Source organism: Vigna umbellata, chromosome 1 (genome assembly GCF_029865625.1).
Source record: "Vigna umbellata cultivar VRB3 chromosome 1, Vumbellata_1.0, whole genome shotgun sequence".
Lineage (NCBI taxonomy): Eukaryota > Viridiplantae > Streptophyta > Magnoliopsida > Fabales > Fabaceae > Vigna > Vigna umbellata.
This window is the reverse complement of record NC_142165.1, coordinates 69,372,964-69,396,973: the sequence shown is the minus strand read 5'-3', so window position 1 is coordinate 69,396,973 and position 24,010 is coordinate 69,372,964. Positions and strand designations below refer to the sequence as shown.

Here is a 24,010-nt window from a genome sequence, read left to right as displayed (position 1 = left end):
GTTTTTGTTTTCTTGTTGGATCAAAAATATATCTACAAAAGATAGAAAAATTAATATGATTAGAAGGATGTAATTAAAAACAAGGAGACAAAATGAAGGGCTTGTATTTGTAAAAATTTTCTTAGATGTAGTCTTGGAAAAATGGAGAAGTCCATATTCATAAGTTATTTGATTTTTATCTTGAGTTACTTGTTTCCACAAGGGTAACATTAACTCAAGATTCGAATTGCCATGTTTTGAAAATGATTGCACAGAATATGAAATGACAATTGTTTAAAAAGAAAAATTAATAGTTGAAGAGTGGACAATGATTGGAAAAGAAGTAATAGTTGAAAAGTGGACAATGATTGGAAAAGAAGTAAAGAATGAGAAACCTTTCCTTTTAGGTTCCATGGTTATGGTAAGGGTAGGAGTTGCCTTCAGTAGCAATTGCTCTGTCTCTTTATTTTCCTCTTCTTTCTTTTTTTTCTTCTTGTCTTCGATTTTCCCCTTCTCTTCTCTCGCTTTCTCGTCTCTCCTCTTTCTGTTTCTCTCCTTCTTCTCTTCTTTGTTTCTCTTCTTTGTTTCTCTTCTTTGTTTCTCTTCTTTGTTTCTCTTCTCTTCTCTCTCTTTCTCGTCTCTCTTCTTCTTCTCTCTCTCTTTTTCGTCTCTCTTTTTCCTTTCTGTCTTCTTCTTCTCTTCTCTTTTCCTCAATCTCTTTTTGTAGTCTCTTAACCTTCAACTCTATCTTCTTAGCTTTCAACTCCTTAAGTATGATTTCAAATTCTAGTTCTTGAAGAAGGAAACCATTGTCGTTTAAACTTTCAAGCAATGTTTTTCCATCTTCAATGCAATCTGTCAATAATTATAGGTTTCTCTTAATAGTTGAAGGCACAAATTCTTATCTTATGCAAGATTTTAATTCATACCAATCACGAATGAAGGACTTTCTACCTATCCTAACATGATATTGTCTTTCATCCCACCAATCTCTTGCATGCGCTTCAAATCTAGAAGTGTAGAGACCAAGGACATAAGATTCACTATTGCTAGAATGGAAATAGGATTCAGGTTTAGTTTTTCTAGTAATGAATGGATGCATGTCATCAATTTCCCTTTCCCAAGCTAGGTATGTTAATGCACCAATATCCTCACCAAAGAATGAAATATTTTCCCTAGCTTGATGATATAAATCATCCTCAATCCTCTCAAATTTATGAAATGAACAAGTCTTCCTTCTAGCTTTGTCATGTTCTCTTTTAATGTCTTTGTAACTAAGTGGCTTATAAAAATTAGAAGACCAAGATGACCTATATGAACAAGAAGACCTATAGGAACTATAACAAGACATCAAACTTTTTAGATTTTTGGGAAGGATTTCTAGAAAGATTATAGAGGTAAAATGAACCAAATAGCTCCCAAGAAGGAGAGGTGAGTCACAAATGAACAAGCTTAAGAACCTTGTCCTTCCTAGCCAGAGTTTCTTTGGTTGTTTCTTACCTTAGTTTCTAGGTAGAAATCTTTCAAAAGCTTTTAAATGCAAGATGAAATGCACCTAGAAACCAAATGAAGGTTTATGTAAATAAAATGCGCACATATGTATCACGGAGACTTAAAACATGAAAGACAATCAAGCAAAGTAAAGTAAACAATGCAAATGCAAAATGCTAAGCGGTCCTAAGTGAAAGTGCAAGTGACACTTTGAGCCCCTTGACACACTTCCACACTAAGAAGTGAAAACTAAGCTATTACAATGTTCAAATGTGCACTTGGAATTGCTTGAAGAGCATTTTCCCAAGCCACTTAAGTTGCAAATGTAAAAGCAAGTAAACTTCAAATGTTCTGTGATACAATGCTGTAAAAACTCTTGAAATTGTGCTTAAAATGATACCAAATGGTAAGCTGGAAAATCTAGACTGGGTGCAGCTCCAAACTGTTTGAAAATGTTGGTGCAAAGGTGCTGAAATGCTGTTGAATTTAGAAGCAAGAATGCAACTTTGAGAGCAACTCCCTTGGCCAATTCTATAATCTCTCCACTTCCTAGGATGCTACCGTCTTGGAGAAAGGTTTTTGCACCTTGGACACCTCACCAATACGTCACAACACCAAAGCAAACACAAAACTAATCAACAAAAACCAGCTGCTGCACCAGATTTACAATTTACACGAGACAGATTTTGTGGCACAATTTGGAAGCCAAATAAGTTGAATTCAATTGAGTTTAAGCATTGAATCAAAGAAGGGACACAAAAGGAACCTAGGAAAGGCACTAGAACAAATTAAACAAGCAAGAAAAATCAAAATCGAAGATCAAAATCAAGTGCATTAAACTGTTTGATAAAAAACATAAACTGCTTGATGAAAGTCCCCAATGAATTTCAGATTTTGTGATTTTCGGGTTTTGGGGTCAAAACTGGATTGCTTGGTTTTCTCTTGCTTGTTATGGATGTATTACATTCTTTTAATCATATCATTGCATTTGGAAACTTGAAACCAGCTTTTTCCAATCCAGAAATGAAGATTAAAGTTTTGCAAATTTCAAACTACACATGATTATCAAACTACACCAGAAAATGAGTCTTAAAATGGTGCTTTCAAACCCAAAAATGCTTGGAAGTGCTTTAACAATTCAAGTGATGCTTCAAGCAACTTTATATCATCAATTTGAAGGTGTGCAAACACTTAAACAATATAGAAACAGATTGGACAACAAAATCATTGGTCCACTTCCAATTTCAAGATAAATTGATGGTTTGGATGGTGATTCTGCATATAGGCTCAAAATTGACCAAATGAACATTGCACACAGGTTTGAAATTTTAACATACACTTCCAAAAATGTTTAAACTACACTGAAATAGACAGATTCCCCAAAGCACACCTGTTGTAGCCAATTATGTAGCACTTTTTACACCAAATTTGCACAAGAATTGAAAACAAACACTAGAATCAAACTGAACAACACCAACAAAGCTAATGGAAGCCCTAATGTCTAGATCTAGATACAGAATATTAGCTAGGAGATGTTAAATGACCTAAGACACAAGCAATGAAGTGAGTCCGGTGAAAAACTCCAATCTGAAACAGTGACAGTAAAGAACTACTAAATGTAGGCAACTAAACCATGCTTTTTGAAATTTAGTGGTTAATACAGGTTGCCACTACTTGAAACATGTATAATATCATCAAATAAACTTGTCTCAAGCTTTAGAATCAAGAAATCTGATCTGAAACAAATTAAAGTATATGCACCAGATTTGGAAAATTGTGCAGTTTTTGATAGAATCAATTTTTTTTTTGTAATGCTTTAACTCATTTGATCAAGGCTAGACATTGTCTCACTGCCTTATATGATCAATATATGGCTACATATGCATCAAAACTCAGATTAAACCTAAAAAAATTATAGTTGAATAGATGCAAACACTGGACAGAATTAATACTGCAACATATTGCATATAACATTGGACAAAACTGGAAAAATGGAATGCAAGATAAATTGAAATAAAACAAACGGAATTCACCGATTAAAATGAACAGCAATCACTAAGAAACAATCAAGGCACAAGTATAACAACAAAAAACATGAATTGAATCAAATCATAAATGAAAAAAAATGATGAAATAGTGAACACAAACTACACATGACAAAAATGAAGAAAATTGCAAAATAGAGAAGTTTATCTCTTGAAGACAAGCGTGAACGTACTAGCTCTGGATTCCAAATGATGGAAGCAGCTCCACACTTCAAGTGAGAGCTCTCCCAAACTCAGAATGGATGCATCAAAATGGAGAAATGAGTGATGTTTACAGTGCACGCCAAGTGTTTGTGAAATGGTTGAATGGAGGTTTGGTGAGTGTATGAGGTTTCTCAAGCTTAGAAAGTCTTCCAAAAGGAAAGGAAGCTAGAGGAGGGAGTGTAGAATAAGCACAAGATCGTTTAAACTCTGAAGATAAGTTTGGAGTAAACTCAACAACATTTCTTTATCATTTCAAAGTTAAGATTTACATGGAGAAGAGCCTCTCTTTTATAGGTGAAGAGAGGACTCCTTTTCTAACTTTGCTAAGCTTCTAAGAATCACAAGTGAAGTGTGTTGGAGAAGCTAAGGAGCTTGGGACGCAAGGTTCAGCCAAGCACACATTAAAAACATGCAAAATGTGTAAAAGCTGTCAAAAATGGTTGGGCGCACTGTGCAGATGGCTAAGCGAATTTACAATCCGGAAGCCATTTCTCTTTGTAATCCTAGTCCGGAAGCTAATGGTCCAAATTTGGAAAATACTTCAATTCTTCTCTTTTGTGATTCCCTTGCTTCCTTTGGCTCACCAAGCTTTCTTGGTTGTTTATCTATGGTCTCCAACCTTTATTTGTGACCTACAAAATAATACAAATGTTTATTTAGCAAAGTAAATCCATCTAAGACTTAGATAATGAAAGAGCTTTAGAAATCCTTATTCCACTTCCCTTTCTTTAGTCATAGTTTAAGTTGTTACTTCTTTGGATGGAAAGTCCCTAAAGGAGTTGCCTTCACTTCTCGAGAGTGATGATGCCAAAGGTGCTTCCTTGCTTACTTCTCTGAATAATGTCATTGATATCTGCCCAAAATACAATCTGGTGTGTTCATTTTAAAAAGTTTGACATTTTTGTTTAATCCCTTAAATTTTAATTGATAGACTTATTTGTATCAAAAAATGTATTAATCTTGAACTGTTGGTGAAGATCGTTGAAGCTTGAACATCTTGAAAGGTTCGTCTTCACAGAATAGAATACTGACCCACTAGGAGAACTCGAACAGCGTGAGAAACAACTTTTTATAGACTAAAACAAAGAGAAAACATTAAAAACACTCTACTTCCTCAGTTCAGAAAGAACTGAGGCGAAAAGTCCTTTGAAAAAAATAAAAAAAAAAAAGAAAAATCCTACTGCTTCGGTTACGTATGAACTAAGGAAAAATCCTACCCCTTTTTGCCTCAATTGTGAACCGAAGCAAAAAGTCTACCCCTTTTTGACTCGCCTGTATATGCCTCGATTCAGGAACCGCTGCTTATGGGCGAAAATAACCATTGTCGTTTCCCTTAACTGCACTAGTGTGCTTGGCCTGAAGGAACTAGTCAAATAGTATATTACGTCTTGCAAGCTTGAACAGGCCACAAAAAATAAATGGGTTTCAAATGTTAATGAAGTTTGGTTAGTTTGTTAAAAACTATATGTAATTTTAGATTAAGACAAAATAGTATAGAAGCCCTGTATTTTTACCTTTTTAATATTATTTGCTTAATTTAAACAACTTTGAGTTGTGTTTTATCCCTTGCAAGAACACATTTAAAGTATTCTACACAAACCTTAAAGTTAGTGGTATTGACCATATCTCCAGTGAGGTGAAATTGACAAAGATTATAATCAAACATGTAGATTGGATCACTATATGCAATCTGTGATATGAAGGTTGCAACTTATCCTTTCAAACCATACTTGAGGACTTACAATACGGCGGTTCTGAAGCTTTAAACTCCATGGTCAAACCTCACCTACATGGTCGAATGGTTAGGAATGCAGGAAGTTTAAATATCTATGTCAGACTCTTGCATTATGTGCTTGTTCATATGTTGTCATCTCGAGATACAAATTTATCTAAACTAACTCATGGGGACATATTCTTCTTGTGGTGTTTGAAATATAACATTGCCATCAACTGGACACATCACATTATGCAACATATGGTAAAAAGAAGGAACAACATGTCTCTTCCATTCGCAATGTTGATTACAAGAATATCTGTTCTCTTTGAGGTGGACCTGAATTATGAGAGTCTTATTGAATCAGGATGGAATCATTATTTTGATACAAAAACATGTCCAAATTGAATATTGTTAATGTCAACAACATTTGACAACATGGAAGGGCAAAGCATGCGGATGCACATGATGATGATGATGAAGATGCTCTAAATGTTGCAAAAAATGTTGCTAACATTATACCATAACCCCAAATGCAACAACAAACTGTACAACCAGATGGAGTCTCAATCAAAAATTATAAGTTTACATAAATTATAGGCATAAATGATAATATCCAAGATAGTATTTTCAATTTGATATTGATTTTGAAGCAAAAATTCAACAACATTTACACAAGATTGCAAATTTTGGAAGATCCATCAATTATATTAAATAATTTTCCATCTTTAATTTATTAGGTTGGTATTAACAAATTGAACTTTATATTCAAAACTTATTTTAATTTAATATGAATATGGATAATTTTTATTTATTATGTAAAATTTAATGTATTTTTGGCTAACAATAATTTAACTAATAATATACAAATTATATTTAAAATAATATATTTGAAATTTATTCCTACTAATCCATTTTATACCATTTTTCTTTTATTTTGACAATTTTAATATTTTTTATTAATAACAATTTAACTTTTTTTAATATAATTTTCACTACTTAAATTTAAATTTGTATCAAATTTCTAAAAAAAATAAAAAATAATCATATATTTTATTAATGAATTTTTTATTAATTTATCACACTTATCATATCATTCATAAATTCTGAAAAAAAAATTCATTCAAATTATTTTATTTATATATTCAAATTTCTTAATCCAAATAACACCTCAGTTCCCTCAAATTAATCCATTGAGCTTCCTTTACATCCATTCCGAAATTCAAACACTATCTAAAAGGTAAAAGAAAATTAAAATAAATAAAAGATGGAAAGTGTATTTAATTTAATAAAAAAGAAATAGAAGAAAAGCCCTCAGGTATTGAATTGAAAACCCAGGAGGGAAGTGTGACGGCTGAATGAACCCATTTCAAAAACGCCCTTTCAAGAAAACAAGAATAAATACTTCCGCCATTACTGATGTCCACATCCACCAACGTCGTCGTTCTAGACAACGGCGGTGGGTTAATCAAGGCGGGCCTGGGCGGCGAACGCGACCCCTCCGCTGTGGTCCCGAACTGTCTCTACCGTCCCCCAGCCTCTAAGAAATGGCTCCACCTGACCTCCGGCGACGAGGACCTCACTTCCGCCGCTGTGCGCCGCCCCATGGACAGAGGATACCTGATAAACCCGGAGCTACAGCGCGAAATCTGGTCGCACCTTTTCTCCTCCGTCCTCCGTATAACGCCCTCGCAGTCCTCACTCCTCCTCACGGAACCCCTCTTCACGCTCCCCTCCATCCAACGCTCCGTCGACGAGCTTGTCTTCGAGGAGTTCAACTTCCGGGCCCTCTACGTGGCCCATCCCCCCGCTCTAGTCCACCTTCACGAGGCCACCCGCCGGCCCAGTGGGCTTCTCTCCCGGGCCCAGTGCAGCCTCGTCGTGGACGCAGGGTTCTCCTTCACCCACGCTTCCCCCGTCTTCCACAACTTCCCACTCAATTATGCCGTGAGGAGGATTGACTTGGGCGGCAAGGCCCTCACCAACTACCTCAAGGAACTCGTCTCCTTCCGCTCTGTCAACGTCATGGAAGAGACCTTCATCATCGACGACGTCAAGGAAAAGCTCTGCTTCGTCTCCCTCGACGTTGACCGCGATCTCTCCATCGCCAGGTTTTCACAATGCTCACTGCTCACTTTTAACAACCAAATTCTTACCTTTTACCTTTTACTCATTTTAAACTGAGTTTGAGTTTGTAAACTTGAGGGATGAGCTAGAGTTACTGCATCAGTGTGTCTACCGTTGTGTGATTTAAGTAACCTACCTCATCTGAAGAAAATAAGAAGGAAAGATGAAATAAGTTTCCAACAGCTTATGCATGAGTTGAAAATCATTTTTTTAGAGATAACTACTGAAAGTTTGTACAAATCCGAGATTATTCAATGTGAAACCAAACACACAGTAACTCTTAGGTATACATCTTTTTTGTATGCTATTGTATGTTACTGCATTGGAATAATACTATGGCCTGAAAAATACTTCACGTGTGATTTTATAGGAAGAGTGGGAAAGAGAATCTCTTCAGGTGCACCTATGTGCTTCCGGATGGTGTCACACATACAAAGGGGTTTGTTAAGTACCCAGACCAGGCACGGCGGTATCTTGCATTGAGGGAGAGCAGCCTTCCTTCTTCGCTGCCAGTGGAGGCAGACGTGATTATGAATTCCTCGGAAATTGCCGAGCAACCAGAGGACAGAAAAAGAGTTGATTTGTCAAAAAATGTATTAGTCAGTGTTTCTTGCAGTGTGCCATTGTTTTTTGTGTCAGTGTTTTTAACTTTATGTTTTACTTCGTGTGATCTTTAGGAGTTTGACTTGACCAATGAACGGTTTCTTGTGCCAGAGATGATCTTCCGTCCTGCCGATTTGGGTCCGTGGATACAACTTGATTTTTGTTAATATTTTTGTTGACGATTTCTCTAGAGACTATAAATGATGATGTTGGTCCAATTTGGTTGTTTCTCTTTATTTGTTGGCTTTTCTTTTTCTGCGTATTGCTGAGCAAAATGTTTTGCAGGAATGAACCAAGCTGGGCTAGCAGAATGCATTGTGCGGGCTGTGAATGCGTGCCACCCGCAGCTCCATCCTGTACTCTACGAAAGGTAGGCAGTTCAGAGCATTTGATTTGATGGTCCTGTGTGGGGATATATGCATGTTTCTTAATTTGTCACACTCATTTTTCAATCCTGTGTTTGCATTGTGTTTTGCAGCATCATATTAACTGGTGGAAGCACCTTATTTCCTCAGTTTGCTGAGAGATTGTAAGTTTTTTGTTGGGATCACTGCAATTCGTACCATTATGTCATAATGTTTTTGGTCGTTGGTGATGTATCTTTTTTGCCCCGTATATCATGGTGTAAATGTTTAATTAATTGATTCTACATGCGTCAGAGAGAGGGAGCTTCGACCTCTAGTTCCTGATGACTATAATGTGGAGATAACAACTCAAGAAGAGTAAGCATCTTCCCTGAATATTTTTTGCTTCTAATTTGATATTTTCTACAAAAGTATTTATGGTTCTTCTACAGTCCCATTCTGGGTGTTTGGCGTGGAGGGTCACTGTTGGCATCAAGTCCAGATTTTGAAGCAATGTGTGTGACGAAGTCTGAGTATGAAGAACTTGGTTCTGCTAGATGTCGCAAGAGATTCTTTCATTAACTATACATGCTATCAACATGGCTACCCCAATATTGTATGTATGCCTAATCTGTAATATGTAAGCGTATTTGTCTTTTTTTTTTTATCCCTTTTACCATTTCCTACAGTTTCCTTCCAAGCTAATGGCACGTGGGAGAGAAGGCAGTGGACTGCCAGTGCAAGAAGGGTGCAAATGGAGAATATTGTTTGAACCCACTGTACTTTAATTTGAATGGTTCAGCCATGGTTCTGCTCCCGTCTTTCCAGGATTCTTACTTGGGACCCAGGTGTGAATTTTGGATGATCATCCTCTGCGCAAAGATTTTATTTGAGAAACCATGTGTTGTCTAAGGTATCAGGTGAACATGATGCAGGCATGCTGGTAATATCGGATTGAATTCCATATTGGATGGCGAGTTCAATGTTTCATTGCAACAGAGCTGCATGCTTACGAGATGCGATCTATTGTGATGTCCGAAGGATTTAGATTTTAGTATAATTCTTAAGCTAGCCTTAAGTAGTTCTTTTTCACCTAAGTGTGTAATTCTGTGAATGTGAACTTTTGGGGTTCTTGCTGTATTTTATTGTAAGTAGAATTATCTCCTCTCTTTTTCTTGCCAATGCGATCTTGTTTAAATGAATGCAATCATCAAATTGCATTTTGAATCAGTTGGTCTCAAATTCCCCTTGCTTTAAGCTATTAAAGTTTGATGGTTTTATGGGATAAGCCGTTCGTCACTTCATAGAAAAGGCACTTGGTTTTGGTTGGAATAACCTATTCAATTTTCACTTGTGTCTGTTCAGCTATGGATGGTAGTTTTTAACGTTATGTTGCATTTCTGGTCCCTTCATGAGGTGTGGATCAAGAAATTCAGGGACCTGGTAAATACTGTGTTGGTAAAACTCTTCGAATGTTTGGGGTAGCAGAAACCATACAAGTTCTCCCATGCACATTATTAGTAGCTGCTAGTGCAAGGGTTAACTGTATATCTTAACACTGCCGCATTATTTTTTGCATCTCTGAATACCCACCCCACAGCAATGTTATCTTTATATACATACTAATTCAGACTCATCAAGTCGAAAGCTATAAACCTGGTTCCCATGCACACAGTTACTTTACATCCCATTGCACAACAGAAGCCACCACAGAAAGCTCAAAAGCAATAGCAAAGAAAAAACACTTTAAACCATCTCAGGCTACCAAAAACTTACCCATCACAGTGCCCATGTCTACTTCACTTTGATTCCCTGCCCAGCATCAATAAATAACTAGTAATCTGTGATTAAGAACCCATAAATCAAGCAACTACTATCATTTATAGCAAATTTACTGCATAATGATCCTTACTACGAAACTGAAACCACTGCCCCACACCACTTTCAATTTTGTAAGCAAAACCCAGTTTCCTTTTTAAGCTTATAGACGTGATATATGATCACTAAAATCAAGAGGTTATAAGACATTAATTTTCTCATCTTTCTAACCATTTAGGAAGACGTTTTTGGCATTGAAAGAGCTCAAAATTCATTCGAACGAGCAATTTTGTAATGGCTTTTAACTGCTAATTTGCATAAATTATTTATGAAATTAATGACAAAAAGACTATCTAGATTACTTTTTAATATAAGACTATGATCAGACTGAATTTAACTTCATAAATAATATATTAAATTAATTATTTAGTGGTTCATTTATTTGAACTAGAACTCCGAGGAGATGTGAAAAAAAGATAGTGATGAAATCACAAAAACGGACCTCGTATATCCTAATAATTAAAGCTCTTAGGCTAAATTATATCGATGGGTTGAGCATTTTCTTAATAAATTTGAAGAACAGTGAAAAACGTGCATGATTGGGACAGGCTCAACTTGAATCTTGAATTCCTAAATGAGTTATGAACATATTAATACAAGAGATCAAAAAATTATTTTCAACCTATAACTTTAAGATTATGATTCTTCTATTTATATACTGTTTGTCTTATTTATTTTTATATGTGAGACACTCACCTTGAATTCTTAACCGAATGAATTATTTATAAACTTAAAGAACAATAACTATATCTTATTCGAGTTATATGGAACACAATTTTCCCAAACATTTCAATAGTATGTGTGTATCTTGAATTCATTTAGATAAGGGACAGCTGAACTATTTCTGTGATATATCATTGTTGCCATTTCATATTCTGTTTCAATTGTGATGGAATGGAATGAGCAACATGGTACAATATTTATATAAAACTCTCCATACTAATGTTATTCATGAAGAATTTAGAGCATTGGAAAACCTTGAGAAGCCCATAAAAACATACAAGTTTACCAGCTTGAATCTGGTCAGAATTGGGAGAAAGAACATCATGAATGACATTGAAAATGACTAGTCTTGAGTTTTTCTTACCCATCTCCTTCAAACTTTTCCAAGCGAATCATACCCCTTTTGTTTCATGCTGGAATCAAATTCATCAGTTAAAGCTATCCCATTTCCTCTTAGACGTGGTTTCCTCTCTTCATCCAAATTTACCTTATTTACTTTATGCAAATATTGCTAGCATCTTGACTCTTGAACATCGACACTTCAACTTTCAGCAGAAGTTAACAGTTTCTTCAACTTGTGTTGAGATGACACTCACCATACACCATTTTTAATTTACACAATCTATTCTATTTTAGTGCCTAACTTTTTAGTCATCTTAACAATTAAAATTAAGCAACGGCATAGATAAACACTAAAAATATAAATATTGGAGACTATTAAAAAATAATTTTAAAAAGAATAACTTCAAAAGTTATGCACATTATAAAAGCTAAAAGCATCTTTAATTTTGTGAACGTGTGAGAGTATATTACATGGTATATATTTTCACCCTTGTGACCACAGTATTTGCATGCCAGTTGCGTATGTATCAAATAGACATCGAGAGAAAGGAAAACTGTGATACTTCTCTGAATAGATTCTGTGTTGATCAAAGTTTTGTTTCATGTAGACTGTAGGTAAGTCCAGGTTCAGTTTCAGATAGAGTTGACGTTGGCTTGGTTCTACAACAATAACATCACTATAAATATAACAGGTTCACATATGTTGCAAACCAAGAAGCCATAGAAGCATTGAAGAAGCACTTGAAAAGGCTTATCCTGTCATGTGTCCCCTAGAGTTCCCCTCAACGCTTCATTGAGGACTGATTAGGTTCACTTTCACTGGTCCTCACTGAAGTGTTTGGGGGAGCTCCCGGTGGCTCTTGATGCTTCAAAACAACTGTGTAAAACTTCCAACAATTTCGCATTTGAAAACAAATGATTACTGATGTTTTTACACCCTCTTTTCTTCCACTTCTTTTATCCTTGTAATTCTATTAATTTTGCTTTCTCTATTTTTTTTTGTTACATTACATCATTTAATCTCAGTTTACTTCTGTTTCAGTTCTTACACCTTTGTATCCTCGTACATCTTTCGTTCCTTTCATCAAAATGTAATCTTTAAAAGATTTGCTTGATTTACTCTCATCTCATAGCACAATGTAGTGTTTTTTGTTATTATTCCAGTTTCTTGATGTGAACTGACTTTATTTCAACATCTTTGTATTGACTTCACTTTATCTTCTTTTTGTACAGGCTGGTTTTGTCTAAACTATTTGTTAGAATGCGAGTCTGAAAATTTGTTAGAGATGTACAAATTCAATATTATATAACCGATGAAAACTACAAATCTGATATGTTCAAATTTTTAATTGAACGAGGTGTTAGTTATGTGGTTGGGTAGAAAACCATTTATGAAGATCTCTAATATTTTTCTCTTTATGATAACATTTGTAAGACGAAGTTGTCTCTAATGCAGAAATGGTAGAATGATGTCTTAGTTGATGTGAATCTCATCATGTTACATCTTTATAAAAGCTTTAACCTTTATTCATTTTTAAACATTTTATAAGAATGTCTGCGTTTTGTACTTCATCCTCTTTGTGCCTTCCCCAGCCACCTGTACAATCTCCAATGGCAGTACCCAAGCTCACCTCGCCACGTGTCCCGCCATAGCCAAGCGTCACCACGCTCTCTCCGCTGTTATTCGAATGTTATTCTTCCAATGTTTACACTTTTTTTTCCATAGTCTTTGTTTGATATTGGGTAAGTAAAAATTAGGATATGTAAAGAGACATAGTTTAGTAAAGAAATAATGAGCACCTCGATCAATACGTTTTTATTGCAAAATTAACTCAAATGAACGAAGACAAAAGAAAATTAATAACATGATCATCAAAGATTAACTTTCTTCTGCACTAAATCGATCGGAGAAATGGAAACAATGTTAAAATGAAAAAAAAAATGTCTGCAAACTAGCTACGATGATATTCAGCTGCCTCTGTTGTGGTACCAAGGCAAGAAGAAACCAACAATGGCCAAATTGGTACCTAGCTTTTAGAAACTAGAGTAAAAATTGGGACTGCAAAATCAGTTAATTCGTGTAGCATCTGATGATTTAATATCGATCGTTTAGCCCCTTAACTTCGACAATAATAATAGATAAGAATATACGATGAGAACAAGTAATTGCATTCTTCTAACCTTACATTGTGTATTTATTTCTTTAATCTTTTATGTGTATCATGTTCTTACACGCTTCACACACCATTGCTAATGATTGATTGCCTACGACACTAGTCCATGCAAAAACAACTGATACGGATAGTTTTGATGTAACTCTTGGCTAGCAGCAATGTGTCAATGACAGTTTTACAAACAAATATCTCAATAGCCACAATCAAACAATAACTGAACATGCAGAATACTGCTTTGCGGAATTTCTACTGCACGAAGAAATCATGCGCTAATAATTAAATGAAATTTCATTGAAGTTCATGGCACAATATGTCCTCTCAAAAACAACCGCATAAAAAAAGGAACGTATATACAGATGTTCAAAATTTGATGCACACAAGCAGATAATGGCTGAAATGGCAATGAATGAAGTAGGAGTATGGTTCAATGGGCACCCATTTGCACTTTACACTTTCTTGCAGGAATATGGACTCTCTTCTGTTCCGATTGGTTGTTTCTACATACAGTTTTTGAGGCTGCAATCTGCTCAAGAGTTTCCAAAACCTCTGTCATTGGAGGTCTTGCCTTGGCTTCGCGATTTAGGCATTGTAGCGCAAGAGTAGCAGCCATGTAAGCTCCTTTTTGTGGGTATTGGCCTCCCAACTTGGTGTCCATAATCCGAAATAGTTTTCTTTTGTCACCCAAATATGGTTTTGTCCACTCTACTAGATTCTGTTCCACACCAGCTTTTGTTCTGTCAACTGCACGTCTACCAGACAATAACTCAAGCAACACAACTCCAAAGCTGTATACATCACTTTTAGCCGTCAGCCGACCTGTTAAAATATTGGAGCTTTAGTTTGATGATTTGCAGAAAATGAGACATGTGAAAGTGGTTAGTTTCCGAGTTCTATCCTAAGGAGCAGTGCATTATAGCAAACAATGGATCTAAAATTTGCCTGTTTTGACTAGAACATATGGATTAGAATTCAGAAGGAGAATAATAATTAACCCAACTGACTCCAAGTACACGAGTATGTTATATCAGATATTTATAGTTTACTATGCAGAAGAAATTGAACTGTTGATCAGTTCAAAATGCAGATTCTCATACAATTGAAATGAATAACAGCATGTTTAAATGGACACGAATGATTATATAGGTCATTAAACAATTCCTATAAGCAATGCAACGTACCGACAGTTTACACAAAGCTAAGGAATAAGGAATTACCTGTTGCAACATATTCAGGTGCTGCATATCCTTGAGTTCCCATAACTTGAGTAGATACATGAGTTCTATCACCCGTAGGGCCAGCCTTTGCTAAACCAAAATCAGAGAGTTTAGGATTGAAATCCTGTAATTCAATAATGATAAGAAATTATTTTTCATGATATAACAGGAATGAAGATATTATTGCATCACTTGTATACTCATTAATCTTACAGCGTCAAGTAGGATATTAGATGCTTTAAAATCACGGTATATGACTTGAGACTGAGCATTATGAAGAAAAGAGAGTCCTCTGGCAGCGCCAATGGCCACTTTCATTCTCACTGACCAAGATAGAGGTTGTGGTCCCCCTGTCAAATATAATGAGCCCCATCAATCACAATGCAAAATACTAATGGATTAATCGATCATTTCTAAGTCAGTGCTTATCAAAGCATACTTAAATAATAATAGCGGAGAAGATCATTCTTAAATTAAGGAACCAGCTATCATTGTTGATATCTTCATCCTTCTGTGAGTTTCTTTGATTGCATAACCAATAAGGTAATAGCTTAATCAACCAAACTTAAAAGAAAACAGTGTAATGGTTGTGATAACTTACTTCTAAATAGATGATTCTCTAAGCTCCCTTTGGACATAAACTCATAGACCAACAGCCGGTTCTCTCCCTCCACGCAGTATCCAATCAATTTAACAAGATTCTGATGGTGAAGTTGCCCAAGGTAGTCCACTTCAGTCTGGAAAATGATTAAAACTCCAGTAATTAGACCATTAATAATATTCAAAATATGATAAACTTTCTTAGGGAAAGGGGAAGGGGAAGGGTAGGGTTCTAATATAAAGTATGCTTAAGCAAGCTAGGGCATGGAAATGGAAATAAAACACCTACCAACCACTCCTTATGACCTTGTAACCCTTCAGGCTTGAGTTTCTTAACAGCAACTACCATTCCTGATCCAGGTTTTGAAGCTGTAAATGTGTGTTCATCAATCCACCCCTTGTAAACACAACCAAATCCTCCTTCCCCAAGAAGACTGTCGGGGCGAAAGTTTCTGGTGGCATTCTTTAGCTCATTAAAGGCAAAGGCCTTAAGATTTGGGGAAGACAAGATTTCACCCTCGGACCTTGGTGTGGGAAGACTTGAGACATCACTTGCTTCACAGTATGATTGAATAGATAAGTTGGAAGGAACAGATAAAGGACTAGTCTTTGAAATTCCTGATGCAAGCAGAAGTGGAAACAGTTAGTCCATTTATGCTTCCATTTCACAAACAAAAACAGGCACTTTTGCTAATAATCTTAAAATTCAACCAACTGCACCCATGTAAGATAATGTTCACACCTTTCGCATTACAAGGAAATGTTTTTTTTTTTTTTTATTTGATAAGCAACCAGAAGGAAATGTTTAATAACAAATAAGCATCCATTCTACAATCCTAGTTCAAGTGATCCCAATCCTAGCAAATACTAACCCAAACAAACCCAGCTTGCAGCACCCAAAAACAGAAAGTAGACAAAAAAGCTAGAAAACCGCAAAGAATTCACAATCTACAACTCCATCAAACCCACAGTTATGCAAGCCATAGCTTAAAAAACCAACTTTGACAAATGACAAAGGAAAATCACATACACCCCTTCAAAACATAGAAAAAAACAAGGTTCTAGAAAGTGGTTGGAAATGACGATTTCAGTATGATACTTAAAATTTTTTCCCTCATCGCTAACACATGCAGCTAAATCTAGAGTATTTTTTCAAAATTTCCAATTATGTTAAGGGTGCAAATGAAACTGCAACTGCAATCACAACTTAAAAGCTTGCAAAACATTGCACGGCGAATGAAGAATTGCTGACAGAAAAAGAAAAGGCAAAAAGAAAAAGTACCAGAAGGGGTTCTGGAACTGTGAGCTGCTTCTACTTTAGCCGAAGAACCTAGACAGTTACCCATTATCCCCTGGCACAAACTCAACTCGCACACTAAACTTGTGTTTGCTTAAAAGATACAAAAAGGTGACTCTTTTTTCCTCTTACTTATGTGGGTTTGTATCACATTTTGATGGAAAAAATGGTAGAAGAAAAAGAAATGAATTTGTGTTTGACAAGAAAACAGAGGGAACGGAAAGAGAGGAGAAAGTGCATATGAATGACATAAGACATTGCGATTGATTGAAGCCAAGTCGTGTTAAAGAAGACACGGGAAGCGCGTGGGGACACACTGCCCTCTCATTACGGGCTCTTCACATTCTGCATTTACTATATTATCCCTCTTTTTCCAATCTCTTTCTCTTTTTAATGCGAATGGGATCTTCTCGTTGGCCGTGGCACTGTTTAATATTTACTTTTTTTTTTAGTTTATCATTTTTTATTTCGAGTGAATCGAATCCATGTTTTTTTATTAAATAATTTTGAGATTTGACTTCCACCAATGAAGATTTCAAAGATGTGTTTTTTTTTTATTTTTTATTAAATTCCGGTTTATTTAAAACTTCAATATCTTTTTGAAAACTTCACTTAAGTATCACTCAACATAATTTTTTAACTAAAATGGGAACACAAAATAAATTTAGTGAAGTGATACTATCAATCCCTTTTCTAAATGAAACACTAGATATATTTTATTCAGAATAAAATTTATCAATCTAATTATGAAATTTTATTATATTTTCATTTTAAAAAATTACTCTCGTTCTTTATTTTCCTTATATGTGTGTTTTATGTTTCCAGAGACTTATTTAACCCCAAAGGTGTTTACCAAGTCGTTTAGAAATTTTAGTAGGTTTCATAAGGCAACAAATACATCTAATCAATTTTTGTGTGTTATATTTTACCCAAATGATTAGTTTTTTATTTACGGTTTTATATTAATATTATTTATATAAACACAAAAAATTATTGTTTTTTGTTATTCTTCATTATGCTCATTTTTTTGTTGTTCTCTCTTGAACACTCTACCCTTATTCTATGAGATGTAATGTTCAAAGCAAGATAAGAAAAGTTAGGAGGAGAAAGTGAGTGGCCTGCAACCTAAGGAGAGAATTGAGGATAGAATTGTTTTGAGCAAAATGTCAAAGAAAAGAATAAAAGGTATAAAAGGTTTAAAGAAATGAGTGCATGAGGAAGATGCCAACTTAGTCAACTAAGCAAAGACAAGTTGACCACGTATGACAACCAATTCCATTGTCTTTCACTCCAATCTAATCTAACACCATTGCTATATAACATCCAAATTAGCCGACGAAATTTCCTCACAAAAATAATAATTGAAACGTAACTTACAAGACTCTTCAAAAATCTCTTTATTAACCATTTCATTACCTAATAAGGCTTTCCTATTAAATAGTAAAACTTATCCCTCTTTGAATAGTTATTTTTTAATCTCAAAATCTATTCAATGACATAATAAGACTCCTTATTCTAGATATTATTTTTATTGATTTCCCCCATAAATATTAATGTTCTCATTTTAAGTTTATCAGTAATATTATTATAATCAATTCCTCCTTATATGAAATATATTTTGTCATAAAATTTTCTTAAGAATTTTATCTTTAAAAAATATCTTGAATGAGAAAAGAAAAAAAATATTTAAACTGCTTTAACGGTGATTTCAAAACAAAATAAAATTACTCAGCTATATGTTAAAAACAATTATAAATTCAAAGTTAAACATATACATCCTACAAAGATTGGTAATCACCTTGTTGATGAAGATGAGTGATGTTTCATATAGCTCAAAATTAAATAAAATATTATTTTAATTAGTAATTTATATTTATATTTTAATTATTTACTGTATATAAATAAAGAAAATATTGTGAAAATTTTTCAATTGTTTATTTCTATTCTAGCGATAACTGTTCTTTTATTGATTTTTTCGTCATTTACAGTTTTTTTTTTTCTTAAAAGTTTATTGTTCTTTTTTTAACTTTATCTTGAAAAGGCTCATCTATTATGACGCATTTTTGTTTTTTTTTTCTCAACATTCATTGTTCTTTTTGCGAAACCTATCCTATTTTGAGGTTATTTTGTCATTTCCTTACTATCTATTTTCTCTTTTTTATCTCTATCGTGAAAAGACTAATTTATTATGACGCATTTTCAATTCTTTTTTTTTCTTAATATGCACATTGTTATCCTTGCTAAACCTATGTCATTTCCCTCTATACATTTTATCTTTTTCAACCTAACCTAAATAGACTTATCTATTACAGTACAGAGAGTTGGTGGCTTTCCTAGTTGACTTCTTGAGTTTACTTTTTATTTTACAAAATTACAAGTGTGTATAATTTTTCTTCAACATATATATATCTGCTGAGATATAAAAATTTACAGAGAAGTATTTTTTTAATATACTACAAACTAGTTATAATAAAATTTAATCTATACTTTGTAAACCAATTAAATTAACTAGTTATAACTTGTATTATAGTCACTTCTAGCATCCTAAACAATTTTGGTATCCTCTAGATACACTGTCTAGTTGAATATCACCCACTCGTGGTTGAATATTATAGTCATTCCTTGCGTCCTAGACAATTTTTGTATCTTACTGTCTAGTTGAGTATCACCCACTCTTGGTTGAGTATTATAGTCACTCCTTAACACCTTAGACAATTTTGGTATTCTTTAGATACACTGTCTAGTTGAGTATCATTTACTTTTGGTTGCAAGTGTTTTAGTTTTCTTCAAAACATACAATAGATCCGTTGCGGGATACACTACAAGGTACAAATGTTTAACTCTCAATGAGAGAATATTTTTAAATTTACATTCTAAAGTAACTCTCTAAGAGAAGATAAATGTATTAAGGCATAGTCTTATAGCTTGGAGGTTGCTTCCTTTGCTAAGAGCATCAGACGATGTAATATTGATGAGCAACAACATTTATCTTCAATCTTCATGCGTGTGCTTGCTCCTTTCCTCATATCTTTAGTGAGGTTGTTCCTTTGTTTGGAGCAGCATTAGAAAATGTAAGGATGAAGAGTAGTAGGATGAATACTTGCTCTTTTTATCTTCTCTTCTCTTCTTCAATGAAGTTGTTTCCTTTGATTGAAGAGATGTATATGATGTAGGCTTTGAACAATAACATTGTTGATCATTCAACTGATTTTGATTTGGATGCTCCTTCTCTTCTCTATTCCCTCTGGATGGAAGAGCTTCAAAGAATGTGTATGAGCTTGATGGGCAATAGAATGAATGTTCAATGCATACTTTCTTTCGTTTCTTCTATTATTTTCATTATGCTCTCAACTTTATTTTTCATTTCATTTTAACCTCAACTGATTCAGCCTCATTTCATATCTTCTTTTCATTTCTTCATCCCAACTCGAGCATAATACTTTAATGCTCTGTTTTTCTTTTCTTCATCTCTCTTCTTCAATCTTTCTTGGAAGCATCAAACATTATAAGCTTGAAGGTAAGATGAGGTAGAGTCAATGACTGATGGTTTTTCTTGAGCACATTCTCTCTTTCTCTCTCTTTTTCTTCTCTTCCTTCTTTCCTTTATATTTCTGCTTCAACCATTCTTCTATATTTTTCTCAAGAGCACCAACTTTCTTCTCTACAATTGATCTTCTTTATATAGGACCATTTTAAAGATGATCGTTAGATATTAAGTTGATTTTTCAAAAGAGCAGACAACTTCTAGGTGAGAGGTCAAACTTATGTCTTTTCATCAAAGGTACAGTGCTTTATCAGATTTTTCATTGAAGAGTGGCTTGTACAACTTTTTCAGAGTAGAAGGCTTCAAGAGATTTAATCCAGAATGTTCTTTGTTATTCAGCGTGTGTAGATGTTCTGATTAATCCTTTGTGTATTCCTATTCAATACAAATAACAATGACAAGGTATGTAAGCAAAATAGTATTTTACAATACATGCATTAAAAGTTTTGATCGTTTATAATCGTTAACTTGTAATGCTTGATCAAAACATCTTGTCATTCATCTTACTAGTAATTAATGTATTGTTCAAATATATCATTCAAGAAAGATTGGAGGATAACACTTTTGACAGTAGACGACATAATTCATTAGACTCTTATGAAAAGTTGTTTTTTATGTATGTTATATCAAATTAGACGATATTCTTTATGGATACTTTTGCTTACAACACTGTTTTTTGATGTAAAACATTTAAGTTTTAGTGTTATTATCATTCTTAATCAAAGATATTTTAGAGCTTGATAACAAATCCTCCTATTTTGCACATATTTCTAAGATAGTTCCTTTATGACATATTTTTCTTTTTGTCTCTCCATGAGTGCAAATCCTTAGGTATGTTATCTCTACTGCTTTCATGTAAACTTTTCTTATTGACCAGACGCTTCTTATAACCAATGTGTTAGACGATATAGATTTTAGAGAAGCGTTGTTGTGTGCCTAATTTGACCTCATTCATATTCCCTGAACGCACAGTTGCACCCCCACCTCATGTCAACTCAATATTCTACCTAGTTATACCTAATTTGACAGATTTGTTAGTCACTATGTTATCGGTTGAGTATCTGAAAAAGTATTGTAGTATATTTTTTTATATCACTAAATATTCACATATATATTTTATATTTTTTAATTTAAAAAAAATATAAACTTTTAGATTAGATTAAAAAAACTTAAGTACAATTCAAATCAAATTATATGAAATATTAGTGCAAATAAATTTAACTTTTTTAGAAATTAAATTTAAATGAATTGCAACAAAATATATATTCTAAAAATTTAATCTTTTACAAAATAAATTCAATTTTATAGGTCTAAATAAAAAAATAGAAATATGTGAACATAAATTTTAAATTATTCTTAAATGATTAATAGGTTTTCATTATTAATTTTATTTTCATCATTCAAATTTAAAATATTAATTAACTAAAATTCAATAATAATTATTAGGTATAATTAAATATATGATAGTTTTATGTATTTCATCAACAAAAGAAAATTAAAAGTCCATATCTGATGTGGATAGAACTAGGTAGAAGAAGATTTAGTTAATATGAGAGTGGGGGTGCGGCTGTTGCCGTTCAGAGAATATGAATGAGATAAAATTAGGGTTTGGAAAATAAATTAAAAATTTGTGGTAAAAGTAAAAAAAATTAACATTTAACCTAAAGATAGTTTTGGAAATAAAAAAATTTGATAGGTGTAGGGAACATGCCTAGTGGTGGAGGGAGCAACGCTCTTAGAGTACTCATAAATATTAGATACGCACGGCTTAGTAAATACAACACAACTATAACAATAAGAATTGTATTGTGATTGACAAACGGTTAATACACATAAAGTATTTTGATTCATATAATTTAGTATACCAACTACTCTGTGTGTTAAGTTTTTCAATTTAGAATTGATTCATATATCTTTTTATACCAATACATTACATCATACATGAGACCTGGGTTTTTCACCCTTTTTTCACCCTTGTATGATAGATATAGATATATATATATATATATATATATATATATATATATATATATATATATATATATATATATATATATATATATATATCAACTAGATGTTGCTTTCTCGTTTCGTTGAAACGTTGCAAATTTGGTGTCGTGTTTTTCTCAACAACAGTTCTCCAAGTTTTGCAAGACGTGAGTTTCTCTAATAGTGGACTTGAGTGAACGTTGCAAGATCTCCTATGCAACTTTTGGGCTAATCCGTTGAAGCGTTGAGATGGAGGGCTTCTCCTTGCACCACCACACCCTTCTCCCTACACCTCCCCATTCCCCATTTACCCTTGACAGAAATTTAAAGTTCGTGGTTAAAAAAATTTGTTTTTCACCAACGTTGAACAAGCTCTTTTAAAACGGTCCTCACTATATAAATATGCACCCCCACACCACGAAAATCACATTTCGTCTTCTTTCTCCTTCACTGTGCTACCCTTCATTTCGTGGTGGTGCTTCTTTGTGGTGGTGTGTTATTGTGCTGTGTTTGTTTGGAGGTGATAACTTCTTAGAAGAGTTTGGTGGTGCAACAACGTGGTCCAATGGTAGTGGTGCTGGTGCAAAAAGGTGGTCCGGTGATGGTGGTGGTGGCAATAGGAGGAAGTCGTCTCAGGTGCGAAAACAAGATGAAAAACCTTTTAACGAATATGAAAATCCGTCAACGGATGTCAACATCCATTGAAGGGTTACCCTTTAAATTTTGTTAGTTTATAATGTTAGAATATTAGTTTAATGTTATTAATTCTAGATTATTTATGAAGTTAGTTTAATAGCTGCCAAGGCTCCTTTGAAACACACCTTTCACATATCTTCGTTTTGTTCATGGCTCATTTTCTCTTCTCACCTTTTATGTTTTTTTATTCTTTTCTTAAATCTAGGTTATTTTGTCTTATAAGAATATTTTTTTTAGTTCTAAAATCTTCAAAAAATAATTTAGAAAATTTTTGTTATATCTTGAAGAACTTGTACAGCAGATAAATCCTTCTTAACAAATCCTTATTAATAATAAATATACACGCACATCAAGAAATCTACTTTAATTGCAATTTTAATTAGCTTGAACAACACTTTAAAAAATGTAGAGTAGGGTTTAAGTTTTTTTTTTTCAGGATTTCGGAATATTCAATTAAAACTTGTTCTCTAACATTTCAAGCATTAAGTTAATAATTTATTAGACCCTACAATTTCAATTAAAAATTTCAAGTTCACTCAAGAAAACATTAACTCTAAGAACAAATTGATTGAATTTCAAGTTGTCTCCCACTTTTAGAGTTCCTAGTAGTGTAGGTTAGGATATTCAATCAAAACTTAACTTGGTGTCTACCATATCAAGGACAAGAACAATAACTTCAAGAGTAATTGAAGTAATGAACCTAAAGCTTTGATTGAAATTTCAGGTTCATTCAGAAAGCATAAGCCTTAGGAACATAAGTGTGTTGAATTCGAATATAAATGTCATTGTAGCTTATATATTCTTCAAGTTCAACCGTAGTTATACCAATATTTAGATTTGCATCTAGGATATTTTAACCACGTAATTGGATAGATGCTTTTTTTTTTAGAAGTTAAGGAGATGTTGACTTCTGTATTTACTGTTCTTTGGTTTTTGTCTGATTTCTAATTTTATAGATTTCTACAGAAAACAGTGAGAACAATTTATGTTTTCATTTTTTGCTTTAACTTTCTGTTACTCTTTTAATTTACAAAATTACTACCTTG

General features: G+C 33.7%; 2 protein-coding genes across 3 annotated transcripts; one reads left to right on the top strand and one right to left on the bottom strand.

Annotated features, from left to right (window-relative positions):
- The first annotated feature begins 6,741 nt into the window (after nt 1-6,741).
- On the top strand, nt 6,742-9,737 carry ARP6 (actin-related protein 6). Of its 2 annotated transcripts, XR_015783509.1 has the most exons (9): nt 6,742-7,544; nt 7,931-8,153; nt 8,238-8,301; nt 8,449-8,533; nt 8,642-8,692; nt 8,823-8,885; nt 8,960-9,123; nt 9,197-9,355; nt 9,443-9,737. XR_015783509.1 is itself a non-coding variant. In XM_047291528.2 (8 exons), the coding sequence occupies exons 1-7, from the start codon at nt 6,853-6,855 to the stop codon at nt 9,087-9,089; spliced, it is 1,308 nt and encodes a 435-aa protein (XP_047147484.1). In that variant the 5' UTR covers nt 6,742-6,852; the 3' UTR covers nt 9,090-9,123; nt 9,197-9,737. The 2 variants fall into 2 exon arrangements, 1 of the variants encoding a protein (XP_047147484.1); XM_047291528.2 differs by having other exon boundaries at nt 9,197-9,737.
- A 4,152-nt stretch (nt 9,738-13,889) lies between these two features.
- Nucleotides 13,890-16,989, bottom strand: LOC124819922 (putative serine/threonine-protein kinase PBL3). The gene is made up of 6 exons (XM_047291529.1): nt 16,721-16,989; nt 15,728-16,056; nt 15,440-15,575; nt 15,052-15,188; nt 14,839-14,962; nt 13,890-14,440 (listed from the first exon to the last, which is right to left on the bottom strand). The coding sequence occupies exons 1-6, from the start codon at nt 16,782-16,784 to the stop codon at nt 14,049-14,051; spliced, it is 1,182 nt and encodes a 393-aa protein (XP_047147485.1). The 5' UTR covers nt 16,785-16,989; the 3' UTR covers nt 13,890-14,048.
- Nucleotides 16,990-24,010: the final 7,021 nt, after the last annotated feature.

Bases quoted from the DNA above. Each gene is read 5' to 3' on its own strand.
- ARP6 (XM_047291528.2), top strand. From the start codon at position 6,853: ATGTCCACATCCACCAACGTCGTCGTTCTAGACAACGGCGGTGGGTTA. The intron at 7,545-7,930 runs GTTTTCACAATG...GTGATTTTATAG, and splicing joins CGCGATCTCTCCATCGCCAG to GAAGAGTGGGAAAGAGAATC. The intron at 8,886-8,959 runs GTAAGCATCTTC...GTTCTTCTACAG, and splicing joins GAGATAACAACTCAAGAAGA to TCCCATTCTGGGTGTTTGGC.
- LOC124819922 (XM_047291529.1), bottom strand. From the start codon at position 16,784: ATGGGTAACTGTCTAGGTTCTTCGGCTAAAGTAGAAGCAGCTCACAGT. The intron at 16,057-16,720 runs GTACTTTTTCTT...TGCTTGCATCAG, and splicing joins CAGTTCCAGAACCCCTTCTG to GAATTTCAAAGACTAGTCCT. The intron at 15,576-15,727 runs GTAGGTGTTTTA...ATCATTTTCCAG, and splicing joins AAGGTCATAAGGAGTGGTTG to ACTGAAGTGGACTACCTTGG.